The sequence below is a fragment of the Vombatus ursinus genome, unplaced genomic scaffold (genome assembly GCF_900497805.2).
Source record: "Vombatus ursinus unplaced genomic scaffold, bare-nosed wombat genome assembly UNPS02009062.1, whole genome shotgun sequence".
NCBI classification, from domain to species: Eukaryota; Metazoa; Chordata; class Mammalia; order Diprotodontia; family Vombatidae; genus Vombatus; species Vombatus ursinus.
This window is the reverse complement of record NW_020948840.1, coordinates 18,389,463-18,414,674: the sequence shown is the minus strand read 5'-3', so window position 1 is coordinate 18,414,674 and position 25,212 is coordinate 18,389,463. Positions and strand designations below refer to the sequence as shown.

At 37.5% G+C, this 25,212-nt stretch overlaps 1 protein-coding gene across 2 annotated transcripts in view; it reads left to right on the top strand.

The window, feature by feature from the left end:
- The window catches only part of BABAM2 (BRISC and BRCA1 A complex member 2), a 583,899-nt gene that overhangs the window by 524,630 nt on the left and 34,057 nt on the right, over positions 1 to 25,212 (top strand). Inside the window, exon 12 of one of the 2 annotated variants that reach the window (XM_027850455.1) lies at positions 10,805 to 11,608. The exons of the other annotated variant lie outside the window; for it this stretch is intronic. Coding sequence (XP_027706256.1) covers positions 10,805 to 10,832 — 28 coding nt within the window. The 3' untranslated portion in view covers positions 10,833 to 11,608. Of the gene's footprint in view, positions 1 to 10,804; positions 11,609 to 25,212 lie in introns of those variants that run through there. 2 annotated transcript variants of the gene reach the window in all.

Genomic DNA, 25,212 nt, shown 5'->3' with positions numbered 1-25,212 from the left:
AAAATTTTTATGGATTTGGAGTGACAGAGCTGCAGGACCTATTTGGCCTGTAATCCCTGCCTTCTTTGCTTTCCTATGGCCTGAATCCATAATCCCACTTTGGGATCAAAGTGATAGAGCTCCAAACCCCACCCATGTCTCATAGTTTTGCCCTGGCCACTTTTCCTGCAGGCTGAATTCATGATCTTGGCCTGGAAAAAATAACCTTCTTCATCTTTCAAGGCCTGATTCAATCCTCACCTTCACCAGGAAGCCTCCCCAGAAAGTTACCTAATGGGGATATCTCCCTGAGTCCTTAGCACTTGCTCTCTCTACTCTGTGGTTCCATCTTTCTTCTAGTTGGCCTGGCCAAGCTCGCTGGTAGCATTATAGTAAGATGTATCTGTGCCAATTGGAAGGCGCCCCCTCTAGATAGCTCTTCTTTCATGTACTGCCTAATCCAAACACACAGTTCTTATTTTAACTTAATGTGCACAATTCTATCTACCACACTTCTTGCTGCTCTACTGAAGGTATTGCTCAACCTCAAAAGCATCGGTGTTCCTGTTTCAAACTGAAGGCCTGCCTGCCAGCTCCTCTCCTTTTCCCTGTTCCAGACCTTGGTTCCAGACTGTCACCACTACTCTGTCCTCTGAGCTATATATCCTTACCACTTTATATCCCTTTGCAGTATCCCCTTCATGACTTCAGGGTACATAGTACATTTTAATAGCAACCTCTGTTGCCTTCTGCACTTCTAATAGTAATCAAATCTCAATGTTTTACTTTTTTCACCAACAACTTCATTTTTATACCCCTGATAATCTTCCCCAGATTTACAATTTTCTTTGTGAAGAGAGAAATTTCATACCTTTGCCTTAAGGTTTTGTCAGATAGTGCCAGAATGGATATTCTTTAAGGGATAATCTTTAAGCCTTGTCATACATTAATTCCTTAGTGTGAGTGAGTTTATCAGCTTTTTTCCTACTAAGCAGTTTTTGATAAGGGAAAGAAGGGTGGTGGGGTTAGGAGGTAGGAAGAATATGAGCAGTGCAAGTGACGTGACATTTAGAGGGAAAAGAAAGTATTTACATGTTAATGAAGCCTCATCATCAGCAATGTGTAAATTAGATTTCAGAGGCTAACCTTACTATTATCAATTGGTAGTAAGTAATACCAGTATTATCATCTTCATTTAAAGCTGCAAGTTGCCCATCACATGGGTATTGTCTACACCAAGATTGAAACTCAGGTCTCCTCATTTTGGGTTCTTGCTTTTTCCTCTAGTACCCAGAGCTGCTTTTAAATGATGCCTAGATTTTTATAAGCCATGTGGATAGCTCAGACTTTTTTTTTTAATATTCACTCCATTTGCATACCTGTTTTGATCAGGCTTTCTACTATTAAAGCTGGTATTCCAATTGAAATTATTTTTTCCTAGTATTTTTCTCTCATTAACTTCAAATGATTTTAAAATGTATCTTTTCCATAGTTGAAAAGTATATTATTGTGGAGTATATAGCACTTTATTTCCCATATCCATGACTTTACAATGATTGTCCCCTATGCCTGAAATGCTCTGCACCTTCATCTTCACCTCTGGGTTTTCCTGGCTTCCTTTCCATCTTCTATAGGAAGCCTTTCCTGGTCCTCCCAAGTACTAATGCCTTCTCCTTTCAGATTACCTTATTCTAACCTGTATATATTTTATATGTACCTAATATTTTACATATTGTTTCCCCATTAGAATGTACATTTCTTGAGGGCAGAGATGGTTTTTTGTTTGCTTATTTGTTTTGTCTTTCTTGATTTCCTCAGAAGTTAACTTAGAGTTGTCCTTGACACACAGGATATACTTAATAAATGCTTGTTCATATACTGACTGATTGACTGGCTGGACAAGGCAACAAGAACTTTATTCCAATGTTTGCTATGAGCAAAAGGGAGGTTTATCCAGAATTTCCCTTTGAATTTCAAAGATTAACCCCTAAATGTGAGACTGCCAGGGTGAATCTAAACATGAATCTCATGTGAAATTTTTCTTTCATCAAATTTATAGGATATGTGGTTGGAGGTTGTTTTAGTTTACTCTTTGCCCGTGTTTCCTCACAAAAACATAATTGAAAATTGAATATAGGGATACATGTATACCCTACTAAACAGTTTAAAGCCATATGTGAATCAGTGGAAAACCCTGCAAAATGTGCCAACCGACCCTCAGTTAGTTATCTAATAGTGTTGACAAAATGGCATACTGAGCCATTCACATTCTCTGATGTGCTACATGTTTTCCAAGTCAGGGGAAATGATAATCCTATTTAGTCACTAACTATATGACCATGGGCAAGTCTCTCTGAACTCTCAGTTTCCTTATCTTTAATGCAGGGATAATACTTGCAGTAGTTGTTTCACAAGATCACTGAAGAAAAGTCCTTTGTAAGCCTTAAAACACTGTGTAATTGTTAGTTATCTTACTGCTACTACTTAGCCCAAGACAAACCACATCCGGAATATTGTGTTCTGCTTAGGAGGGACAATGACAAACATTCAGAAGAAGGCAACAAGAATGATGAGACCCCAAATGATTTGATATAACAATTAGTAGACAGATTTGGAGAACTTTATCCTGTCCAGGAGAAAATTTAGGAAGATGTGATTGTCATCTTCAAACATTTAAAGAACTGTCATGTGGAAAAAGAGTTAGATTTGTTATGCTTTGCCCCAGAAGGCCAAATTAGAACCAACTGGTAGAAGTTACAGGAAAGCAGATCTTAGCACCATGGAAGGATATGATACTGACAGATCTGAACAGCTCTGACAAATAGAGCTGTTCAGAAGCTGAAAGAAGTGCCTCAAAAGTTAGGGGATTCCCAGTCGTAGGTAGCATTCAAAGAAAGGCTGAATGACTGTAAGAAATGCTATAGAGGGGATTTAAGACTTAACTTAGGTGACTTCTGAGGTCCTTCCTAACATGTAAGTCAACATGATTTTCATACTCTGACCTTCTCAATCTCTATAGATTCAGTCTTTTTCCAGAATTTATAAAAAAGATAATAGAGAGCTGTTCCCTTTCTTTGTTCCTTAAAATAAGCTTTCAAAAAGAACATATCCCATCTTACAAGCAGAATACAATTAGCTTTTGTAATTTCTTGGTTGGTTGTCATTCTTCATTCTCTGAGAGGACCAAAATGACATCGCTATGTTGGAGTTAAGGTACAGAGTGACCAACTGTGGTTGATCAGACCAATATGAGCTCTGAATACTCTACCATAGGTCAAACACAAATAGTCCACATGAACATTTAGAGTGGAGATGTCTCTAGATTTGTACATCTCATGCTTCTTTGAACTGCTAAAATTCTGCTTCACTCATAAAGCACAGCACCTTCTTTGATGCAGTCACACCATGCTGGACAGTCCTTTGCTAGTTTCTCCCATGTCACATAATCAGTTCCAAAGTTCTTCAGACAACCTTTGCTTTATGTGAGTTCTCCATAAGATAGTCTTTTAGGCAGACATACATTTCACATTGAAACAACATGGCCAGCCCATCAGAGTTGTGTTCTCTGCAGTAGAGTTTGACTGCTTGACAGTTTAGCTCAAGAAAAGTCCTCAGTGTCCAGTACCTTATCTTGTCAAGTGATCTTCAGAGTCTTCCTAAGATAATTCAGATGGAAGCAATTCAGTTTCCTGATGTGTTATTAGTATACTGTCCAGGTTTCACAGGCATACAACCATGAGGTACAGGCTCTGTAGACCTTGTTTCATGGGCAGTACCTCTTCTGTCCCACACTTTACTTCAGAACCTCCCAAATGCTGAGCTAGCTCTGGTAATGCATGTGTTGACCTTATTATCAATGTGTAATCCCTGGAAAGTATACTTCCAAGATAAGTGAATTTATCCACAGCATGCAAAATGTCTCAATTTGCTGTAACCAATGGTTCCATGTATGGGATGGTGTGGTGCTGGCTGATGGAGAAACTCTGTTTTCTTGGTGTTCATTGTCAGACCAAAATAAGCATAAGTGGCAGAGAATCTACGCATACTTTGTTGCATCTCACCCTCAGAGTCTGCATTGAGTGCAGTCATCTGCGAATTAAAAAAAAATCACATATCAACTCTCCCTCCACTTTAGTCTTGGCTTGTGGCCTTTTCAAAATAAATAATTTACTGTCAATGTGGTAGCTGACCTTGATGCCATTTTAGTCCTCATTGAAGACATATGACAACATCACTGAAAACATCATGCTAAAAACCATGGGAGCAAGCACACAGCCCTGCTTCACTCCATTGGAAAACAAAAGAGTATCTTCCATTATCCAGAACCCAGGCAAGGATGCCATCATGAAACTGACATACAGTGCTGATGAACTCTGGGTGACCAAATTTTGCCTTAATTTTCCACAAGCCCTCACAACTGACAGTATGAAAGGCCTTGGTCAGATCAACAGACATTAAATACAGGCCTCTGTTCTGCTCCTGGCATTTCTCCTGGAGTTGTCTGGCAGCAAACACCATATCAGCCATTCCTTATCCCTTTTTGAAGCCACGCTGACTCAAGTAGATGACCATCTTCCAGGTGAAAGATCAGCCTATTAAAGAGAACTCTGGCAAGAATCTTGCCAACAACAACTAAGAGAAAGACCCCATTGTGATTGTCACAGGACAACCTATTTACTTTACCTTTTTAGAAATAGACAATGGAGGTATCCTTGAATTCCTGGGGGATAAAGTCCTTTTGCCATATAAGCAGGAAGATTTCAGTCAACTTTTGTATGAACACTGGACCCTTTGCCTTGCACGTCTTAGCTGAAATAGAATCAGCATCAGGCACTTTGTCACACAAGAGGAACCTAAAAGCATTCAAAACCTTTTCTTCCATTGGAAGTTCAACTAGAGAAAGATTGATTTCAACCTGAGGTATATGGTCAGTGGCTTTAGTATTGATTGATGACCATCTGTTGAGAACATTGTGGAAGTGTTTAGCCCATCTCTTCAAGATCTTGTCCTTATCACTAATCAATGTGGCTTCATCAACACTGAGTAGTTCAGATGTACCATCAGTCTTTGGTCCATAAATAGCCTGCAGAGTATCAAAAACGCACTTTGGATTGTTATTGTCGATATAAAACTGAATTTCACCTACCTTCTTACTGAATCCAGAACCCTGCATCTCACTAAGCTTTGCTTGTACTTCACTTTTGATGGAGTTAAACTATCCTGCTGGTAAACGCTGTGGAATTCTCATTTTTCATTTAGCAGTTTCTGAATTTCCTCATCATTTTTGTCAAACCAGTCTGATGTTTGTGAGTGTTCTGGTCCAGATGAGTAAATGCAGTGCTGTACACCACATCTCTGATGTGATTCCTTTTCTGCTTCACTGTCACCAACTGTGTGTTGGCTTAGCTTTCTCTCTAAGTTAGCAGCAAACTGTTTCTGCTCGAAGAAATTTTTATAATTCACTGTGCTCATGAAGGAAGAAGGGGAAATTACCTTAAATATAGGGGGAGAAATTCTGGTTAAACAGTAGGAAAAGTTGTGAGATAGTAAAAGTTGTGAGATTCTACAGCCAGGTTACAAAAGTAATTATGGAGTTTGCTGTGAAAGTAAGATGGACAGCTATCTATTTAATGGTCAGAGACTACCCTTAACCCTGAACAGCCACATTATGTGACTTTTTCCTCACAGTCCCAAAGTAGCCAGTTAAAAAGTAAAGTGTCCAATCACTTTGTTAGTTGCTCTACTCAAAGTCAAACAACAATTTGATAAATTTTCCCTCTTGCAGAACTATCCCCCCTTTCAGTGAATTGACTAGATGCTTTGTTATCTTTCATATATCTTTAGTTTTGCTTAGAAGATTAGACTCCATGATTGGCAGTAAAATAAGAAAAGAAAGGACAAATAGGAGAGAGAGTGCAAAAGTAGAATCAGCAAGACTTGACTATTTGGATATTGGGAGCAAGTAAGAAGAAGGAATTAAAGAAGACTATGGTTTCCAGGCTTGGAAGAGAAATCAGAAATCAGAAATCAAAGCAAATAAGTGTTGGGGGAGAAGAGGAGGGATGGAAGAGCTTTTCTCCTCTGTGTGTGTGTGTGTATGAATGTAGAAGTCTGTCCAAATATCCACATTTACTGTTCTCTCAAAGCAATCCATAATTCCTTTTTCTTTTCCCAGTTAAGCTTCATTAATCATATTTTTATATTAACTTTCACTCAACTATCCTTACATAGTTCCTTTTCCTAAAAGGAATTTTTTCTTAACATTTTTCTATACACTAAGAGGCTACTCTTAGTACTTTCAAATAGGAAATGTGGGAGAGTAGAAATAATTCATGTTTCTATAGTGCTGTAAGTTTTACAGAGCACTTCTTCATAATAACGCCATGAGGTAAGATGTATAAGTATTGTTATTAAATTATCACCCTTTAAAATTGAAGAAAACAAAAGTAAGGAAAACTAAGTGAGTGGACAGGATGGTAGAGAAAAGCCAGAAAGTTGCCTGAGTTCTTCCCAGCTTCCCTTGGAAACAATGTTAAATCAGCCTCTAAAAGAATTTTGGAGGAACAGAACCCACAAAAAGATGGAGTGAAACAATTTTCCAGCTTAAGATAACTTAGAAGGTCTGTTTCTTGGATAAAGGGAAGCACAGCCCAATACAGGTGGTATCCAGGCAAGCCAGCAGGAGGCTCTTAGCCACAGCACAGATCAGCATCCAAGGCTCCATGGTCCTGGTTCAGCAGGCCAGCTGTGAGGCCTCCAGCCCCAGTGCAGAAGGCAAACTGCTAGCCCTGGAACCCAGAGCAAACAGGCATGACTATGACAATGAAGAGGAAATTAAAGTAATAATTAGGAGCTATTTTGCCCAACCATATGCCAGTAAATCTAACAATCTAAGTGAGATGGGTGAGTTTTTACAAAAATACAAATTACCCAGATTAACCGAAGAGGAAATAAAATGCTTAATACCATTTTAGAAAAAGAAATTGAATAAGCCATCAATGAACTCCCTAAGAAAAGAATCTTCAGGTCCAGATGGATTTAGAAGTGAATTCTACCAAATATTTAAAGAACATTTAATTCCAATACTACATAAACTATTTGGAAAAATAGGTGAAGAAGAAGTCCTACCAAATTCCTTTTATGACACAAATATGCTGCTGATACCTAAACCATAAAGAGCCAAAACAGAGAAAGAAAATTATAGACCAATTTCCCTAATGAATATTGATGCAAAAATTTTAAATAAAATATTAGCAAAGAGATTACGACCATATATCCCAAGGATCATATACTATAACCAGGTGGAATTTATACCAAAAATGCAGGGCTGGTTCAATATTAGGAAAACTATCAGCATAATTTACCATATCAATAACAAAACCAAAAAATCATATAATTATCTCAATAGATGGAGAAAAAGCTTTTGACAGAATACAGCATCCATTCCTATTAAAAACACTAGAGAACATAGAAATACATGGCCAGCTTTAGAGAACATAGAAATGCATGGGGTTTTCCTTAAAATGATAAGTAGTATCTATCTAAAACCATCAGCAAGCATTATCTGTAATAGGGATAAGCTACAAGCTTTCCCAGTAAGATCAGGGGTAAAACAAGGATACCCATTATCATTTCTGTTATTCATTATTGTACTAGAAATGTTAGCTTTAACAATAAGAGAAGAAGGAATTAGAATATACATTGAGGAAACAAAACTATCAGTCTTTGCAGATGATATGATGTTATACTTAGAGCATCCTAGAGAATCAGCTAAAAAACTACTTGAAATAATTTCTATATATTACCAACAAAGTCCAGCAGTGAGAGATAGAAAGAGAAAATTCATTTAAAATAACTGTAGACAAAATAAAATACTTGAGAGTCTACCTGCCAAGACAAACTCAGGAACTATATGAACACAGTTACAAAACACTTTTCACACAAATAAAATCAGATCTAAACAACTGGAAAAATGTCAGTTGCTCATGGATAGTCTGAGTTAATATAATAAAAATGACATTTCTACCTAATTTAATTTACTTATTCAGTGCCATATAAATCAAACTACCAAAAAATTATTTTGTAGAGCTAGATAAATAATAACACAAATTAGCTGAAAGAACAAAAGGTCAAGAATATCAAGGGAATTAATGAAAAAAAAATGCAAAGGAAGGTGGCCTAACTGTACAAGATCTAAAACTATTCATAAAGCTACAATCATCAAAACAATTTGGTACTGACTAAGAAATAGAGTGGTGGATCAGTGGAATGGATTAAGTACACAAGTAAGTGAGACAGTAGTAAATAACTACAGTAATTTACTGTTAGATAAACCCAAAGATGCCAGCTTCTGCAATAAGAACTCACTATTTGACAAAAACTGCTGGGAAAGCTAGAAAATTGTATGGCAGAAACTAGGCAGAGACCAACAGCTCACACTATATACCAACAAAAGGTCAAAATGAGTACATGATTTAGACTTAGGGTGATACCATAAGGAAATTAGGAGAACAAGGAAATGTTTACCTCTCAGATCTATGGAGAAGGGAAGAATTTATGACTAAACAAGAGATAGAAAACATTATGAAATGCAAAATGGATAATTTTGATTACATTAAATTAAAAAGCTTTTACATGAACAAAACCAATACAACCAAGATTAGAAGGAAAGCAGAAAGCTGAGAAACAATTTTACAGCCAGTATTTCTGAGAAAGGTCTCATTTTTCAAATATATAGAGAACTGAATCAAATTTGTAAGAATACAAGTCTTTCCCCAGTTGATAAATGGTCAAAGAATGAATAGGCAGTTTTCAGATGAAAAAATTAAAGCTATCTATAGTCATATGTAAAAAAAAATGCTCTAAATCACTATTGATTAGAGAAATGCAAATGAAAACAACTCTGAGGTACCACATCACACTTATCATATTTGCTAATATGATAGAAAAGGAAAATGATAAATGTTGAAAAGGTATGGGAAAACTGGGACACTAATGAAACAGTGTGGCTAAAAAACACTTTTTAAAGAGCTATACACAAATATTTCTTGCTCTTTCTTATTGTTGTCATCTTAATCACCTAGCCCTTTTTTTTGCTGTTTTGACAAGAATTTTCATTTATCCATTTGTTCATTCAAAACAAAAGTCAAGTAGGGAAGACAAGACATGAATAGAAATTATTATAATATAAAGCAGAATACAATAAGTAAATAAAAGATGTACAAACAAACTGTTCTGAGTTCAGAGAAAGAAGAAACTGCTTCTGGCTTGCATTGTGTTGGGAGTAGAATTTGAAGGCAGGAGTAAGGGAAGATATCATGGAGGAGTTAGTATTTGAGGTGGCTCTTGAAAAAATGAGTAGACTTACAATAGCAGAAGTATCAAAAAAGAAAAGTCATTCCAGACATAGAGAACAGAGATGAGGAACAAGACACATGTGTAGGTAACAAAGAATAGTCCAACTTGGCTAGATCATAAGGTATATCATTATCATCAAAACAACTCACATTTATTTGTCACTTTATAGTTTACAAAGTATTTTTTTTTCTTCGTTGCAGTATAGTGAGCAAGAAAGTGAAGGAGAATAGTGTGAGATATACTGGAAATGGAGGTTAGAGCTAAATTATGGAAAGCTTATGATTTAAGACTGAAAAATATGAACTTTATTCAATATACTATAGGAAACCATAAAAGATTTTTTTTACCTAAGTTAAAAGTATTGAAAGTGGGATATTCTAAAGGTACTATGCTTTCCTCATAGTAGGTACTTGGTTAAATCAATTTGTGGAGACAGTTAGCTAGTTACAAGTCTGTTGTGACATTCCAGGTGAGGCACAATGAGGGCCTAAAGTAGGGTGATGGCAGTGAGATTGAAAAAGGACAAATAAGAGAGAAAATGCAGAACTTGAATCAACAGAACTTGACTATTGATTGGATGTTGGAGGTAAATAAGAGGGAGGAATTAAAGATGACTGAAGTTTCTGGCTTTGGGGAAAAAAAAGTCAAGAACAAGAGCAGATGTTGGGGGAAAAGTGAGAGAAGGCAAGGGAATAAGCATTTATATAGGATCTGCTGTGTGTCAGGCACAGTACTAACTTTACAAATATTATCCCTTTTTGATCCTTACAACAACCCTTACGAGGTATGTGCTATTATTATCCCCATTTTACAGTTGAGGAAATTGAGACAGAGGGAGATTAAGTGATTTGCCCAGGGTCACAGATCTAATAAGTATTTGAGGCCTGATGTGAACTTGGGTCTTCCTGACTCCAGGCCTAGCACTCTATCCACTGCACTGCCTAGCTAAGACAATTCATGTGCATATTACTCATTCTCGATGATGAGTTCAGTATTGGATATGTTGGTTTTTAAGTGTCAGGGGGCAACCAGATAGACATGTTGAGAGAGAAATTGGAGGTGGATGCCCGGGGTCTCTACACCTGGCCCATCGCTTGGATACTTACCCTTCCCGGTCTTTGGACGTCTCCGGCCCCTCCGAGGGTGGAGGGGAATGACTAGACAGAACACCCGAGCTGGCAGCTGCACACGATTTATTGGTTACATGCTCTCCTGCCTCCCATCGTCCCGGCCTCTGGTCTCTCTCCGGCTCCCATCGTCCCGGCCTCTGGTCTCTCCCCGGCTCCGACTCCTGACCCCCCCCCCCCAGCCCTGCTCTTATATGCCCTAGCTCCACCTCGTGGGTGGAACTTGCCCAAGCTCCTCCCATGTTCCTCCTTCGTAGGTGGAGCTCCGTGCTGTTACTGAGGCACTCCCAGTACCCTTTCAGGCAGGTACTAACCTCCAGGCATCTCTTACTACCCCACAGGAGGCCACGGTCCAGAGCTGGGCCCTAACAGGTGGAGATGGAGATATGGGAGGAGTTCGCCAAGGAGGGCTGGTTGAAGCTATGGATGTGTGTAAGATTTACAAAGAAATAAAAGTAGAAAGAGAAAGAGAGCCAAGAACAGCATCCAAAGGAATGACAACTTTATTGGTGTCTTATTAAAACATCTCCATTCTTTCCTTAATTCTGGAGAGCTATTTGGTAGTGGCAGAAATGCTAGGCAATTCATTATTTATTGTTCCTCCCACAAGAAAGAGAGTCTATCTACAAGAGCTATCTATACTCTAATCAAAAGATCCAAACAGTTTTCAAAAGAAGAATTGCAAATTATCAACAATCATAAAAAAGATTGCCCCAGATCACTTATAATAAGAGAAATGCAACTTAAAGCAGCTTTGAGATTTGCCTCACATCCAGAAAATTGAGAAAGATGACAAAAGAAAAGACTCAGTATTATCGGAAGGGCTATAGGAAGACAGACTAATACTCTGTTGGTGTAGCTATTAATTGGTTTAATCATTCTGGAAAAACTTTTGGAGTTATATGTACATGAGGAGAATCATTAAACTATTAATACTCTAACCTAGAAATTCCTCTGCTGATTATATTCCCTAAAAAGGTCAAGGAGAAAAAGAAAGGTTTTACACACACACACACACACACACACACTCCTCAGAATGTTGATAGGAACTCTCTAATAGCAAAGAGCTATTAATAAAATGGGTGTAAATCAGTTGGGGAAAAAGCTGAACAAAATGTGAAATATGAACATAATGGAATATCATTGTGCTGTAAGAAATGATAAATAAGAAACATTTGGAGAAATATGAAGGTATTCTTATATGCTGATGCAAATTAAAGTAAGAACCAAGAAGTTGTATAAAATTATTTTAATAAAAAGAACACTCAAAAGAAGTTGGACATTGTAATTTTAATGATTAATCTGGGCCCCCAGAGAAGAGGTGAAGAAATGTACCTCTCTCTTTTCAGGGAAGAAATAAGAGACCGTGACTATAGAATATTACATGCCCTGTCAGATGTGGTTGCTGTGTTAATTTATTTTGGTTAATTGTTTTTATTTGTACAATGCTTTCTGGGTCAGAGTAGGAAGGCAGGAAATATATCCAAAAATAACTGTGATATAAAAACAAAAGGCACCAGTAAAACTCTTTTAAGGGTCCACACACATCTCATTTGACCTCTACTCCATTGCTTCTGGAATAGACTTGTCATTGTATTCACCTATTGCCCCCTCACCACCCCTTTAAAACTGAAACCCCTTTTCTAAACTGAAAACACTTTTTCTTGGCTACCACTCCCTTATAGTTATTGTTTCCCCCTATACATCAGAAATGATTTGGGCCATTCTGCTTGAAAAAGGAAAGAGGGTGGTGTCCTTTTACTTCTTGCCAATTTCTACAGAGTATTACTAAATTGGTGTTTTGTTATCATTTAGAAAGGGAAGCAATAATCACTAAGAGCCACCATCACTTCATCAAGGACAGGTCATGCCTATCTAACCTAATTTCCTTTTTATGACCATTGTAGTTCAAGGGAATGACATAATCATGATTTACCTAGATTTCCCCTGAGGATTTAACAGTCTGTAGTGCTCACTTCATGTACAAGATGGAGGATAGATGTGAGATAAACAGTATCCCCGTTAGATGGATTTAGAACCTATGACCAAACCCTATGTGCCCTTGTTATGTTGATGCCAGTTTTGAGTGTGGTCCCCCAGTACTTTACCCTTGAAATCTATCCTTGGCCCCAGGCCGTTCAGAAATTTTTATATGTGACTTTAGATGAAGGTGTAGACAGTATGCTAATCAAATTTTCAGAGAACAGAAAGCTGAGAGGAATGACCAACACATTAGAAAACTGAATCAGGATCCAAAAAGATTTCAACAGGCAAAAACAGTGAGCCAAATTTAACTAGATGAAATTTAGTGGAGATAAATGGGTTTTCAGAATCAGTTATACATTTGAGATTATTAACTCAAGCATAGTATACATATTGACCAAAACTGTATTTTTTTAAAAGAAAGAAAATAAAACCAAGGTTCCAGGTAAACTTAGAAGGTGAAAAAAGAAAGTACAATTTTTTGTTACTTTGTTGAACTAATTTAGTTCAACTTTATTAAATGTAAATTGTTTTATATAAGATTTTATTAATTTTTTGTATATTTAGATCAGTTGCATGAAAGGCATGTGAAAAATATCTAGGGGTTTTAATGGGATGATGGAGAAGAGTGGCCTAGAAAACAATACAGGTGGGGGGGATTTAGAACTGATTGAATGCCCAGACTTCAAAAAGTTGATTAATGATTTCATGTTGCCTTGGAAGCAGGTTTCCAGTGGAGTGCTCCAGGGATGTGTGGTTGACCCTCTGGTGTATAATATTTTTATTAGTGTCTTGAATAAAAGCAAGCAGGCATTCTTATCAAATCTGCATGGGACACAGAGCTAGGAAAGATTGCTGACATGTTAGATGAGTGAGTCAGGATCCAAAAAGATCTTGACAAGCTAGAACTGTGGGCTGTATCTGGTGAGATGAAATGTAATAGTCATATGTGTAAAATCTTATAATAAGGTTAAAAAATTTAGAAGTACAAGATGAGGGAGGTATGGTTAGTAGCAACAGGTCTGAAAAACATCTGGAGGTCTAGATGGACTGCAAGTTCAATATGAGTCATCAGTGCAATATGACTCAAAAAAAACTAATGTGATCTTAGGCTGCATTAAGAGGAACATAATAATTTCCAGAATAAAGAGGTGAAGGTCCTTCTTTTTTCAGCCCTGGTCAAACCACATCTGGAGTCTTGTGTTCAATTCTAACGCACATTTCAGGAGTTACTTTAATAAGCTGGCACAGAAGAAGACAATCAAGATGGTGAGGGACTGGAGACCGTTCCATAGGAGAATGTGTTGATGAAACCAAGTGTGTTTAGCCTGAAGAAGAGTAGCTGAGGAAAGTTGGGGGTTGTTTGAAGGGCTATCATATGTAAGAGAGATTGGACTTGTTTTGGCCCAGGAGGCAGAACTAGGAACAAAGAGTGGCATTTGTAGGAATGCAGATTTATAATCAGTGTAAGAAAACAACCCAGTAACAGACCTATTTCAAACTGAAATGGGCTGCTTTTGTTTCACAGTATCTAGGGCTGCTTCACACAAAGACTAGATGGCCATTTGTTGGGAATCTCACCTGGAGGTTCTGTCATTCTGAGGTGCTGCAGTTCTTCTGATAGAGCCAGAAAAATCCGTGCCAATGAAAACCTCTAACAGGAGAGATTCAGCAGGCGCAGTTGTACCTGACCCCTCTCTGTCTTAGTCTTTTACCTCCACCCATTCCCACCCCCATCCTGTCTAGGCCCTAGCTCTACTGGCTCTTCATGATATTTTGACCTGAAGCAGGTTAAAAGGGGTGGGGGATGAGAGGAACAAAAAGAATGAAAGAGACAACCTTGATTTCTGATTCCTTTTGCTCTGGGCTTTTCCAGCCTAACTGGTGACCAGCACCAGGCTATATGCCAGACTGACTACTAACCTTTTACCAGAGATCTCAAAGAAGGTAGGATTGAGGCAAGGCATACAAATGGGGATTTGATGAAGCAAACAAGCCAGCCTGTAACTAGATTAATCAATCTGCATGCCAATATTCTTTTCTTTTTTTAATTCCTTAAGTGTCCTAGTGAAAAAGCCTTTTTGTAAAAAAAAAAAAGCCTTTATCTCAACTAAGCAAAAAAGAGATTTTTGACACTGAGCCTAGTTTAGCTGAACGGCCCAGAGGCGCAAAGTACCCCCAAGAGACCAGAAGTAGTGGTGGCAGAGGCTGTCCCAGCGTAGACTCTGGGGAAGAACTAGAAACAGTTTTCTCTAAAGCACTGAAACCTCTCTGAGCCCCATTTTCCACATCTATAAAATGGAGGTGAAGGAACCTCTAGTATTTGTACTATCTACCTCACAAAGTTGTTGCGAGAAAAGCTTTTTAAAAACTTCAGAGTATTATAAAAATGTGAGTTGTAATTATCAATAATTGCAATAATGATATTATAATTCAAATGTTAATAATAATTCATTTTGGCCAGGAGGTACACATTTGGGAACCACTGAGATTAGTAATACTTTCTCACCTAGTTTTTCCATCACAAGCTATTTTGACGTTTAGGAAAATGAAAATTCCAAATAGGGGGAAAAAAACTGAATATCAGGGAGTAGTTATATCCTTGGGCTTTGGAAGAGAGACATTTTGAAAAGCATCTTAAAGGGTTTTTTTCTTTTTTAGTGGAGAAGTGCAACAACAACTGAGAGGAGTCCAAATCTGCCTGACATACAGGCATCCTCTCCAAAATGCGTAGGTCAGAGAGAACATTTTATTTATTAGAACTTGACATCTGTTACTGTGAAATGATAAGATCCATTTCTAAAGCTGGCCATTAATTATCATTACTATGCCTGAGCTTCCCCCTCCCCCTCCCCAATCTACCAATGCACAGATTATCACCCTCTCTCCCTTCAAAGTCCATGCTGTACCAGGCACAGAGTATTTACAGCTCAGCCCTTTCCCTTCCCTAAGGAAAAATGTGCCAGTGTAGGTGTGTCGCCTTCCCCAGCATCCCCTCCACCATTCTGGGCTGCTGCTCTGTTGCCAAAGTGCTGCGGCTCTCTCTTCCACCTACTACATGTGCTTCTATTCCCTCTCCCCTTCAAAGAATATTTGAAGCAGTGAATTCCCAGCACTTCTAGTTTCTCTGTGGCAAATTGCTTTGGCATTTGTTCTTAGCATCTGAAGTGCCTGAGACAGATATGGCCTTGACTCATGGCCTGTCCAAAAAAAAAAAAAAAAAGGTATACAGAAAGGGTTATTCTACATGTTTTTGTTGGGGGGAACAGAGGGATTCATTAGTTTGTTTGTTCCTATAATCAAAGTGACTGAAGTATTCCAGAGGGGACTAGTCTTGGGTCTAATGAGCACTCTTCTTCTGGTCATTAGGAAAATATGAATGATAATCAAAAAGTGCCATTTCTTAATTTGTTAAATTGTCGTGCTTTATTCACCCCCCCCACACACACACACATTGAAAAATATATGCAGATATCTTATAAAGAAGCTGTGGAGTATATAGTATACCAAAGAAGAAATGTGCTTTTACTAATTGGATCAATATTAGTTTTTCAGCATCAGCTATGAATTGTTAGCAGAACTAGGTAGTCAGTGAAATAAAGGGAAAGGACAGTAGGCTAGTAGTCAGGATACCTAATCTTGGTTCTGCCACCAATTTCCTATGTGAATTTAAACAATTTTAACCTCCACTGGGCCTCAGTTTCCTCATCTGTAAAATAAAGGAGTTGTACCTTTTCTAGATCTATAATCCTATAAACTTCTCTGGGCCTTTCTTTCTAAAAAAACTAGGCAAGCTAGACTAAGGGCCCTTCCAGCTCTAAAAATTCTCTGGTTCTAAATGAACATTTTGCTTAAAATAGCCTTGCATATTCTTATTTTTTTCATGCTTAAGAGAATTGTTGCCAGAGGTTAACACAAACATGAATATTGAAAGCAACTAAATATAATTAAGAAAATAATTATTAATGCAATTTAATGCATCCATGCAAGTAGTATTCATATATTCACTGAGTTGCAGCCATGATCATCACTTAGATTTATGCATTGCTTTACAGTTTACAAAATACTTCCTTTACAACAACACTATGAGCTAGGCACTACGAGGAAAGTTATATGCGAGGAAAATTAACCTTGGGTCAAGTGACTTTTCTAAGCCATGCAGCTATCTAGTGGCAGAGCCAAGACTGGGTTTCCTATTCAATATTCTTTCCACTTTTCCACTTTATATTTCTTCGTATTTTACATCTGTTTATTCTAGATGCTGAAAAACTAATTTTCATTACATTAGTAAATATAGAAAGCCAGTACTTAAACACAGATCTTCTAACTACAATTCCAGTGGTTTTTCTAATATCTGGACTGCCTCTTTAATTCATATGTACTCACTCTTGTTAATAAAATCATTTTAGAAATAATGCATTATATATACATGTATATGTATACACACAGTGTATATATATGTATATGTGTGTGTGCATACACACACATACACAATATCTTCCAGCTTAGTGATGTTTGTTCAGCTAGATTGCACAGTGGATAGAGTGCTAGGTTTGGGGTCAGACAGAGCTGAATTTGAATCCTCCCTCAGATCCTCCATAGCTGTGTCTAGTCATTTAACCTCTCCCACCCTCAGTTTCTTCATTTATAAATTGGGGGCAATAATAGCAAAGTTGTTGTCGTGAGGGTTAACCAAGATAACATATATAAAGTTCTTTGTAAAATTCAAAACATTCTATAAATGCCAGCTATTTACTTGCATCTATAATGTTTGTTTCTGACAGACCCATGTCAGTGGCTTAAACTGCCACCATGTGTAATGTGGATTTCAACCAAGTTAGGAAAGACTGACTTCCTGGTTTCTAGTCATTTGTCATTAGAGCATGGAAACTTAAAAGAAGCAACTAATAAAGATACAGACAGTCCATTGTGTGCAAATAATTAATTCTAAAGAGATCTACAGAAAATAGCATCTGCTCTATTGAGTATCAGATCACAAAGTTTATGGACCATATGTTTGAGCTTTTTAGAGCATGTATGTGGAAGAGTAAAATTAGTAGATGAGAGAAGCGTCCTTGGCTGAAACCCTGAGAGGACTTTTTTTTTTTTGGAGACAGTGGGATGAAGTGACTTTCCCAGGGTCACACAGCTAGTGAGTATCATGTGTCTGAGGCCAGATTTGAACTCAGGTCCTCCTGACTCCAAGGCCAGTGTTCTAACTACTGTGCCACCTAGCTGCTCGCTGATAGGACTTTAGACATACCAGTTTTATTTTACAAATTTGTATTTGGGACCTATACAGAGACCTCTGAGGAAGCGTGGAATAACTAGTTTCTATTATGCTGGAAAGACTTTGAGTAAGGTCCTGGCAACGAACTCTATCTACTTCTGTTTTTCAAGAATGGAGTATCTTAAGTATAGGGGAGGATCTTCACCAATATGTTGGCCACTGGGTGTTGAATTGTTTGACCGGGTGTCAAACAAACAAATATACAAGATGGCTGCCAGTCCTATGTGATCTCCTTCAGCTTCTGCAATGATGTTGGCAGAAAGGGGGCAGATGTGCTCAGAATCATCCATATCCGATCTAATTCAAAACATCTATAAATATTAGTTTACCCATTACTTCTCCAAATAGGAAACTTTTGTATGATGATTTACCATACTACTGATGAACTGAATCCTATTCAATCTTGAGACACTATGAATGAAATCAGAAAATATAAGGAAGTTGAAATTTAATAGAAGCTTATAGCTTGTCCTTAGAGAAGCAGATAAAGAAATTAGTGGAGTTAGTTTGATTATAAATACAAAAAATGAAAACATCTTGTGGAATATGTGGTTATTCTTGCAATATTCATGATAATCTTAAGCCAAAAAAAAAAACAAAACATAAAGAAGATGGTGGCTTGTATGTCAGAATCTGTTGCAGAGGCAGAGGAAGTAAAATTCTACAAATCTTAGGTTACAAACATGAGAGTCATTTCTGAATCAATCATTTCTGGCTTGTCAGAACAAAGATAAAAATCAGCATTAAATTAGAAGACAGGAATAAAGATAAAAAGAAGCTACCATACACAATTAAAACAACATGTATAATTGTCTGTTCCTACATCCATTTTTCATTTTTGGTGTAGATAACTTGTATAAATAGGTCAGGTTGGAATTATCACCATTTCCTATGTAAGTATAACTAGTGTATAGCTTCACCCCCAACAAAGAAGTAAAAAGGGCCTTAAAAACTTCTTTAGCCAGAAAATATTTGATCTTCTTGCCAAGTGGAAAGAAATGGCATCTAAAAGTGACATTGGCATAGAATACAAACATATTTACACAAAACTTACAATAGAGGATGGTGAAAGATTAAATAAGAAGCAGTTCGTTAAACATTGAGAAGCAATAGAGGGAAAAACTAGTTTGAAGAAAGTTTGACACAAGATTAAGTTAAACCCAATTATCCTGAGTAATTAAAAATAAAACTGGAAGGACAATACCAAATAGACCAAAAAAAATTGGAAAATATCTACAAATATTTCTATAATATACTTTTTCGTCATCAGTGACAGTAGATCACCACATTTGCACTCTACATTGTGTAGTTCCCAATATGCTGCATGAGAAGATGGAAAAAGCACTTAAAAAAAAAGAATGCAAATAACAGCTAGGCAAGGCCAAGTATGTATAAATGGGAGAGGTCTCTGGTAGGGATAATGTGATTTCAAAGGCGATGAGAAAGTGATTTTCAAGATATCTGAAATAGGGGAAGATACCAAATAACTGGAAATAATTATGAAAAGTATTGCTATTTAAAAAAGAAAACTCAGTCAAGAAGTCAGTTACTATCGACCTACTTTCTTAAACTCTTCAAAATGCTTTTGAGAATGGTTTACATATATATCCTTGGCATTCTTGATGAAAATACAAGGGAATAAGTAGTTTTTACCAAATAATATAATTAAGTATGTATGTTTATAGTCATGCAGTTTACTAAGAGGTATAGAGAATAAGATCTCTCACTGTGTTTATTGTATTTTGACTACAAAACATTTGATTTGGTATAGCAGATCACTGCCTTAAAGGCTTTCTTCCAAGAAAGTGCCTCCCATACATGTGTTATGATCATGTATAATTCCTTAAGTAGATAAAACAATGGAAAAACTTTGTTCAGTTCTCTGGTCACTGACAACAAGCAAAGCATAAAACAGGGTAATGTTCCCCAAAATTAATTTTTTCATTGTCGAAGAAGAGTTCAATACAGAATCCAAATAGAAGGATTTTTTTTATAGGTCTATCCTGAAAGTGCTCCCTTTTTACAGATGACATTGTGCCGATAGCATCAAATCCTAGAACGCTGCAGGACTTCCTCAGTGAGAGTCATAACCAATTTAAAATGTTTAGCCCAGGGGTGGGGAACCTGTGGCCTTAAGGCTGCAAGTTCCCTCCCCCTGGTCTAGCCTAACAATTCACACATGAAAAAGCAGGATGACTTATTTTCTTTTTTAAAAATTTGTATCGATTTATTTTAAACTTAAATACACAATCAGAAAAGAAAAAGAAACGTATGAACTTAAATACTAAAACTGAAATACAGAATAAGAAAAGAAAAAAGCATTGCCATGTGCACAGCAGAACATAAGAGAGAATTCAAAATATAGAGCAATAAATTTCTGTTTCAAGAAAGCCTATATAATAAATACTACACATTGTGTTCAGAGCTGTCCGTCTTTTCTTTGCTTCCTTGTAAGTTTTCTTTTGTTCTCTGCTGTGCACTTTTTACTTTGTTCTTTTTTCCTTCTTCTTCCCCACTCCCCCCACCCCCAGAAGGCTATGATTAAGGGCGAATATATGCATGTATGTATATATGTATGTATATTTATATTTATATATTTCTATATATGTGTGTGTATGTACATATATACATACATACACATACATATATTTAGATATCTATAATCATATTCCTATATAAACATATACATTCATATGTATCTATGTAAGACCTACTATACTTGTTTGTCCTGTTTTTCTGAAGGTGGATAACTTCTTCCTTCATAAGTCTAAGTCTTTCCATATTTTTCTAAGTCCACCAACTCATCATTTCCTACACCACAGCAATATTCCAACTTATACTGCCTATTTTAAATAGTCTAAAACAATATTGGTTGACATATAGTGTAGTTTCCCTATTGTTCTCTTTTGATTAAATCTATTTTACTTTAACCTTGAGATCATGAATACTACCTCTTCTTTTTTTCCTAATAAATTGTACTCCTGATCTTTGTTTTATGTTTGTGTGTCTCTCATTTCCTATCCCTCTACTTTACTCCTACCTGTTACTTCCCCTCCTATTACTTAACCAACCCCTCCCACCAAAAATCCCTCCCTTATCCCTCTCTCCCCCACCCTTCACTCTTTCCCCTTGTTTCTCTTGTTTCTATCTGAATTTAGAAGACTTTTATAGCCTTCCAAATATACATGAGATTTATTTCTTAACCTGCCCATCCCTCTAAGGAGTCCCTCCCTCATCATCTCCCCCGACCCTATCCACTTGCCCTCTGACTTCTTCCTAAATTTAGATGACTAGATACATTTATTGTTCCCTCTTTAACTCATTCCCAATGAGGGTAAGGTTTCAGCACTACCTGCCCTGCCCCCTATTAGCTTCTTCTGTATCAACTTTTTCCTTTTTTGCCTTATTTGTATGAGATAATTTTTATCTCTCCCTACAGTTTTTTTTTAGAATCAGCCCATCGTACTTAGCTCAACCCAATCTTCTCTTTCAAACTACCCAAATAAAAGTGACAGTAATAAAAGAACTGATAATGTTTTCATATGTAAGAAGTATATAATTTGACCTTATTGAGTCCTTTGTAATTGGTCCTTAATGTTTACTTTATATTTCTCATGGATGTTATATGTCCATTTTCCCCCTAAATTCTACTGTTTTTGTCACAAATACCTGAAAGTCTTTCAGTTCATTAAATGTCCTTTTTTTTTTCCCCATTCAGGATTATGCTTAACTTTTCAGGGTAAGGGTAAGCTGGGTCATAGCCCCAGCTCTTTTGCTCTACAAAATATAGTATTCCAAGACCTATAGTCCTTCAACTTAGTAGCTGCTAGGTCTTGTGTAATCCTTATTGTAGCAACATGATATTTAAATTGTTTTTTTCTTATTGCTTCCAATATTTGCTCCTTAACCTGGGAGCTATGAAACTTAGCTGTGATATTCCTGTAAGTTTTCTTCCTGGGACCTCTTTCAGGTGGTGATCAGTGGATTTTTTCTATTTTTGCTTTGCCTTCTTGTTCTAGAATGTCAGAACAATTTTCCTTGATAATTTCTTGTAATATTGTATCAAGTTTTTTTATGATAATTTTCAGGCAGTCTGACTATTCTTATGCTATTTCTCCTCGATTTGTTCTCCAGATCAGTTATTTTTCTCATGAAATGTTTCACATTTTCTTCTATATTTTCACTGTTTTCATTTTGGTTTATTGTTTCTTTGTGTCTTAGAACATCATTAGCTTCCCTTTGCCCAATTTTAGTTTTCAAGGAATTATTTTCTTCCTTGAGTTTTTGATTCTCTATTTCAAGTTGGTCTACTTTCTTTTCATAATTTTCTTGATTTTCTTGGATTGCCCTTAATTTTTTTTCTAATTTTTCCTCAATCTCTCTTATTTGATTTTTAAAGTCCTTCTAAGAAATCTTTTTGTGCTTGGTACCATTTGACATTTCTCATTGAAAAAGGAGTGGCTTTTTTGGCTCCATTATCTTCCTTTGAATATGAACCCAGATCTTCTCTATCTGCATAGTGTTTATCTATGGTTGGGTTTTTTCTCCTTTGCTTGCTTATTTTTATTTATTTTTGTTTGTTTTTAGCAGCTATTAGTGTAATCAAGTTCTAGTCCTGAGGTATGGGGGAATGATGCCCCAAGCCTCAGGTCCTTCTTACTGTTATTTTCTGAGGTCTGCCCCAGGGTTCAACCTTGGGCTCTCCCCTCCACTCCTAAGCTGTGGCAAGAGCCAAGCACTGCCAGGTCCCCTCCCCCATTCCTGTCCTGCACGTCATCTTACTACCTGTGGTCTTTCTGGTCCATAGCTATTCCCTCTTCCCTGAAACTAAAACCAGGGACTCTGCTCTCTTGCATGTGCCCAAAGCCAGCAGGGTCCCTGCCCCTCTGCTACTGAACTCACCAGTTGTGTGCCAGCTCCTTCTCCCTGCAGCCATAGCCCAAAACCTATCTGATCAGCACAACTGTGCTTGGCATTGCTGCTCCTGGAAGGTCCTTCAGTCTTCTCCTGCTCAGCCATCAGGTCCCCACACTGTCTGTGAGGTGAAAGTTTGTAAGGATGAGGCTGCCTCCCACTGCAGGGCTTGTTGTTTATTGATTCCGCAGAGTTAGCCTAGATGTGTTTGTACTTCACTCAGGTGAACCTCTGCCCCTGGAGGTCAGATATTTCCTGGGGTCTTCTTAGGTTGTCTTAGATGGACAACTGCTTTACCCTGACTTTTGTTGATTTCTGCTGCTCTACATTCCCTCTGAGACAATGTTCTATCTTTTTCTGTGGAGGAAATTTGAAGAGCCAAAAGTTTTCTAATCTATTCTGCCATCTTCCCAGAATCCTCTCTGGATGACTTATTTTCTAGACTCTATATGCTATCATGGATATTCCAGTAAATTTCTCTGTCACTACATGTATCTTTAAACTTTTCAGAGAGATAGTGAACTGGGCCTATAATTAAATAGGAGGATAAGAGTGGGCTGGATTTCATTTAGGAAATTGTATAATGCTCTTAATGACCTCAAGCTTCTCTCTGAAATAACAAAAAAAAATTTTAGCATCAATATTCTTCCCACAATGTTTTATGGCCTTAAATTTTAGAATGCCACATCTCCAACATATTAAAATTGCATGGTACCCAATGGACAACAGAGAGACTTATGGTGGGTGTAAAAAGGCTGAGGCATTATTACATATAATGAATTGTACTCAAGTCAGCATAAAAGACAGAATCAAACAAATATATGACTGGAAACAGAGGTGCCAAGTCATGAAGCAAGAGCAGGGGATAACAGACGAACTATTCATATGCTACACTAGTCCTCACCCAGAGGAAGACCTCCAGCACATTAGGAGCTAACTTTGTGGAGTATTATGAACAAGATCCCTACAAGAGAACATGGGAATTGGTGATAGTCAGCATCAGTGGAGGGATTAACCACTCTACAAAAGTCTAGTCCAACTACACATATGATCCAATGTATCAAACAGCCCTGGTGTACTCAGTATCTGTTGCAATGAATGGAAAAAGCCCTAGATTTAGGGTCAGAGGACTTCGGTTAAATTGTGGCTTTGCTTCTCACTATGTGATCTCGGGAGCAGCTAAATGGTGCAGTAGATAGAATGCTGGCTGCTAGAGTCATGAAGACCTAATCTTGGTGTGTTTAAATCTGGCCCAGACACTTATTAGCTGGGTCTAATAAGTCACTTAACCCTGTTTGCCTTGGTTTCCTCATCTGTAAAATGAGCTAGAGAAAGAAATGGCAAACTGCTCCAGTATCTTTGATAAGAAAACCCCAAATGAGGTTGTGAAGAGTTGGACACAACTGAAATGGCTGAACAACAGATGTGCTCTTGAGTACCTCTGAGTCCTAGTTTCCACAACTGTAAGATAATGGGGGTGAGCTAGCTGAGCTCTAAGGTCCCTTCTGGGTCTGAACCCTCAAACTCGAGATCCCTTCCTGACACACTGAAGCCATATTTCCTACCCCCATGCTGAATGGACTAAACTTCTGACAAAGAAGACCGAGATTTAGCAGTGTTACTGATTTGCTCTATCTGTCTGTAGATCATTCATGTCCCACTCCCTAACCACTCAGACAAAATACTTGGCCAGACCTTGAACTGAATTCATTCAGTGTCCCATCATTTTAGGTGCTCTAGCCAGCAGCAGTGAGCATGGTGAGGCCAAGCTGCAATACCTAGTTAAAAGGATTTTGTTGGAGAGAGAGAGAAAGATAAGAGCAGTATAGTGAAAGTCTGGATAAAGAGATGCTGGATATGTCTTAATGACACTAGTCTGGGCTACAGGAAGACAAACCAAATAAGGCCCCCCATGACTTCCGAAAAAGCAAATGGAGTTAGAGTATACTCTATAATGAAATGAATAATTATGTTCCGTTATACCTACTCAAGTCACACAGCCAAGGTAGCCAAGGTATAGTGTACATTCCAGAAGCATAAGGGATGTAATGAAGGCCAGTCTTAGAACTTAGAATTCGAGACCACTTAAGCCTGGAGAGGTGAAGCAGCATGCCTAAGGTTGCCCAGCAAGTTCAGCACTGGAACCCAAGGCTTCTCAAGAACTTTCTGTTTTTGAGAAGGATAAAATAAGTATTTTATATATTTCACTGTTTTGTTTATTTGCTCCCAAGAGCAAAACAGGCTGGCTTAGTGGAAGGCAAGCATGCCCATGTGTACCCCATATGCACATACACAAGCCTCATACAGTTCCTCTAGCTCCATATGCTACCTCCAAGGGGAGCATAGCAGTCTTATAGACCTGAGTTTCTTAAACTTTTTTTATGACATGGACTTGATGGTAAAGCCTGTGGACTCCCCAGAATAATATTTGTTGCCTACATTCATAATTAAAAGGAAATGTTAAACTTTAGAGATTAGTTTAAATAAAGAGGCAAATTTTTTTCCCCATCTAAATTTACAAACTACTCTGAATTCTATCCACAGGCCCCTTGGGAGTCCATA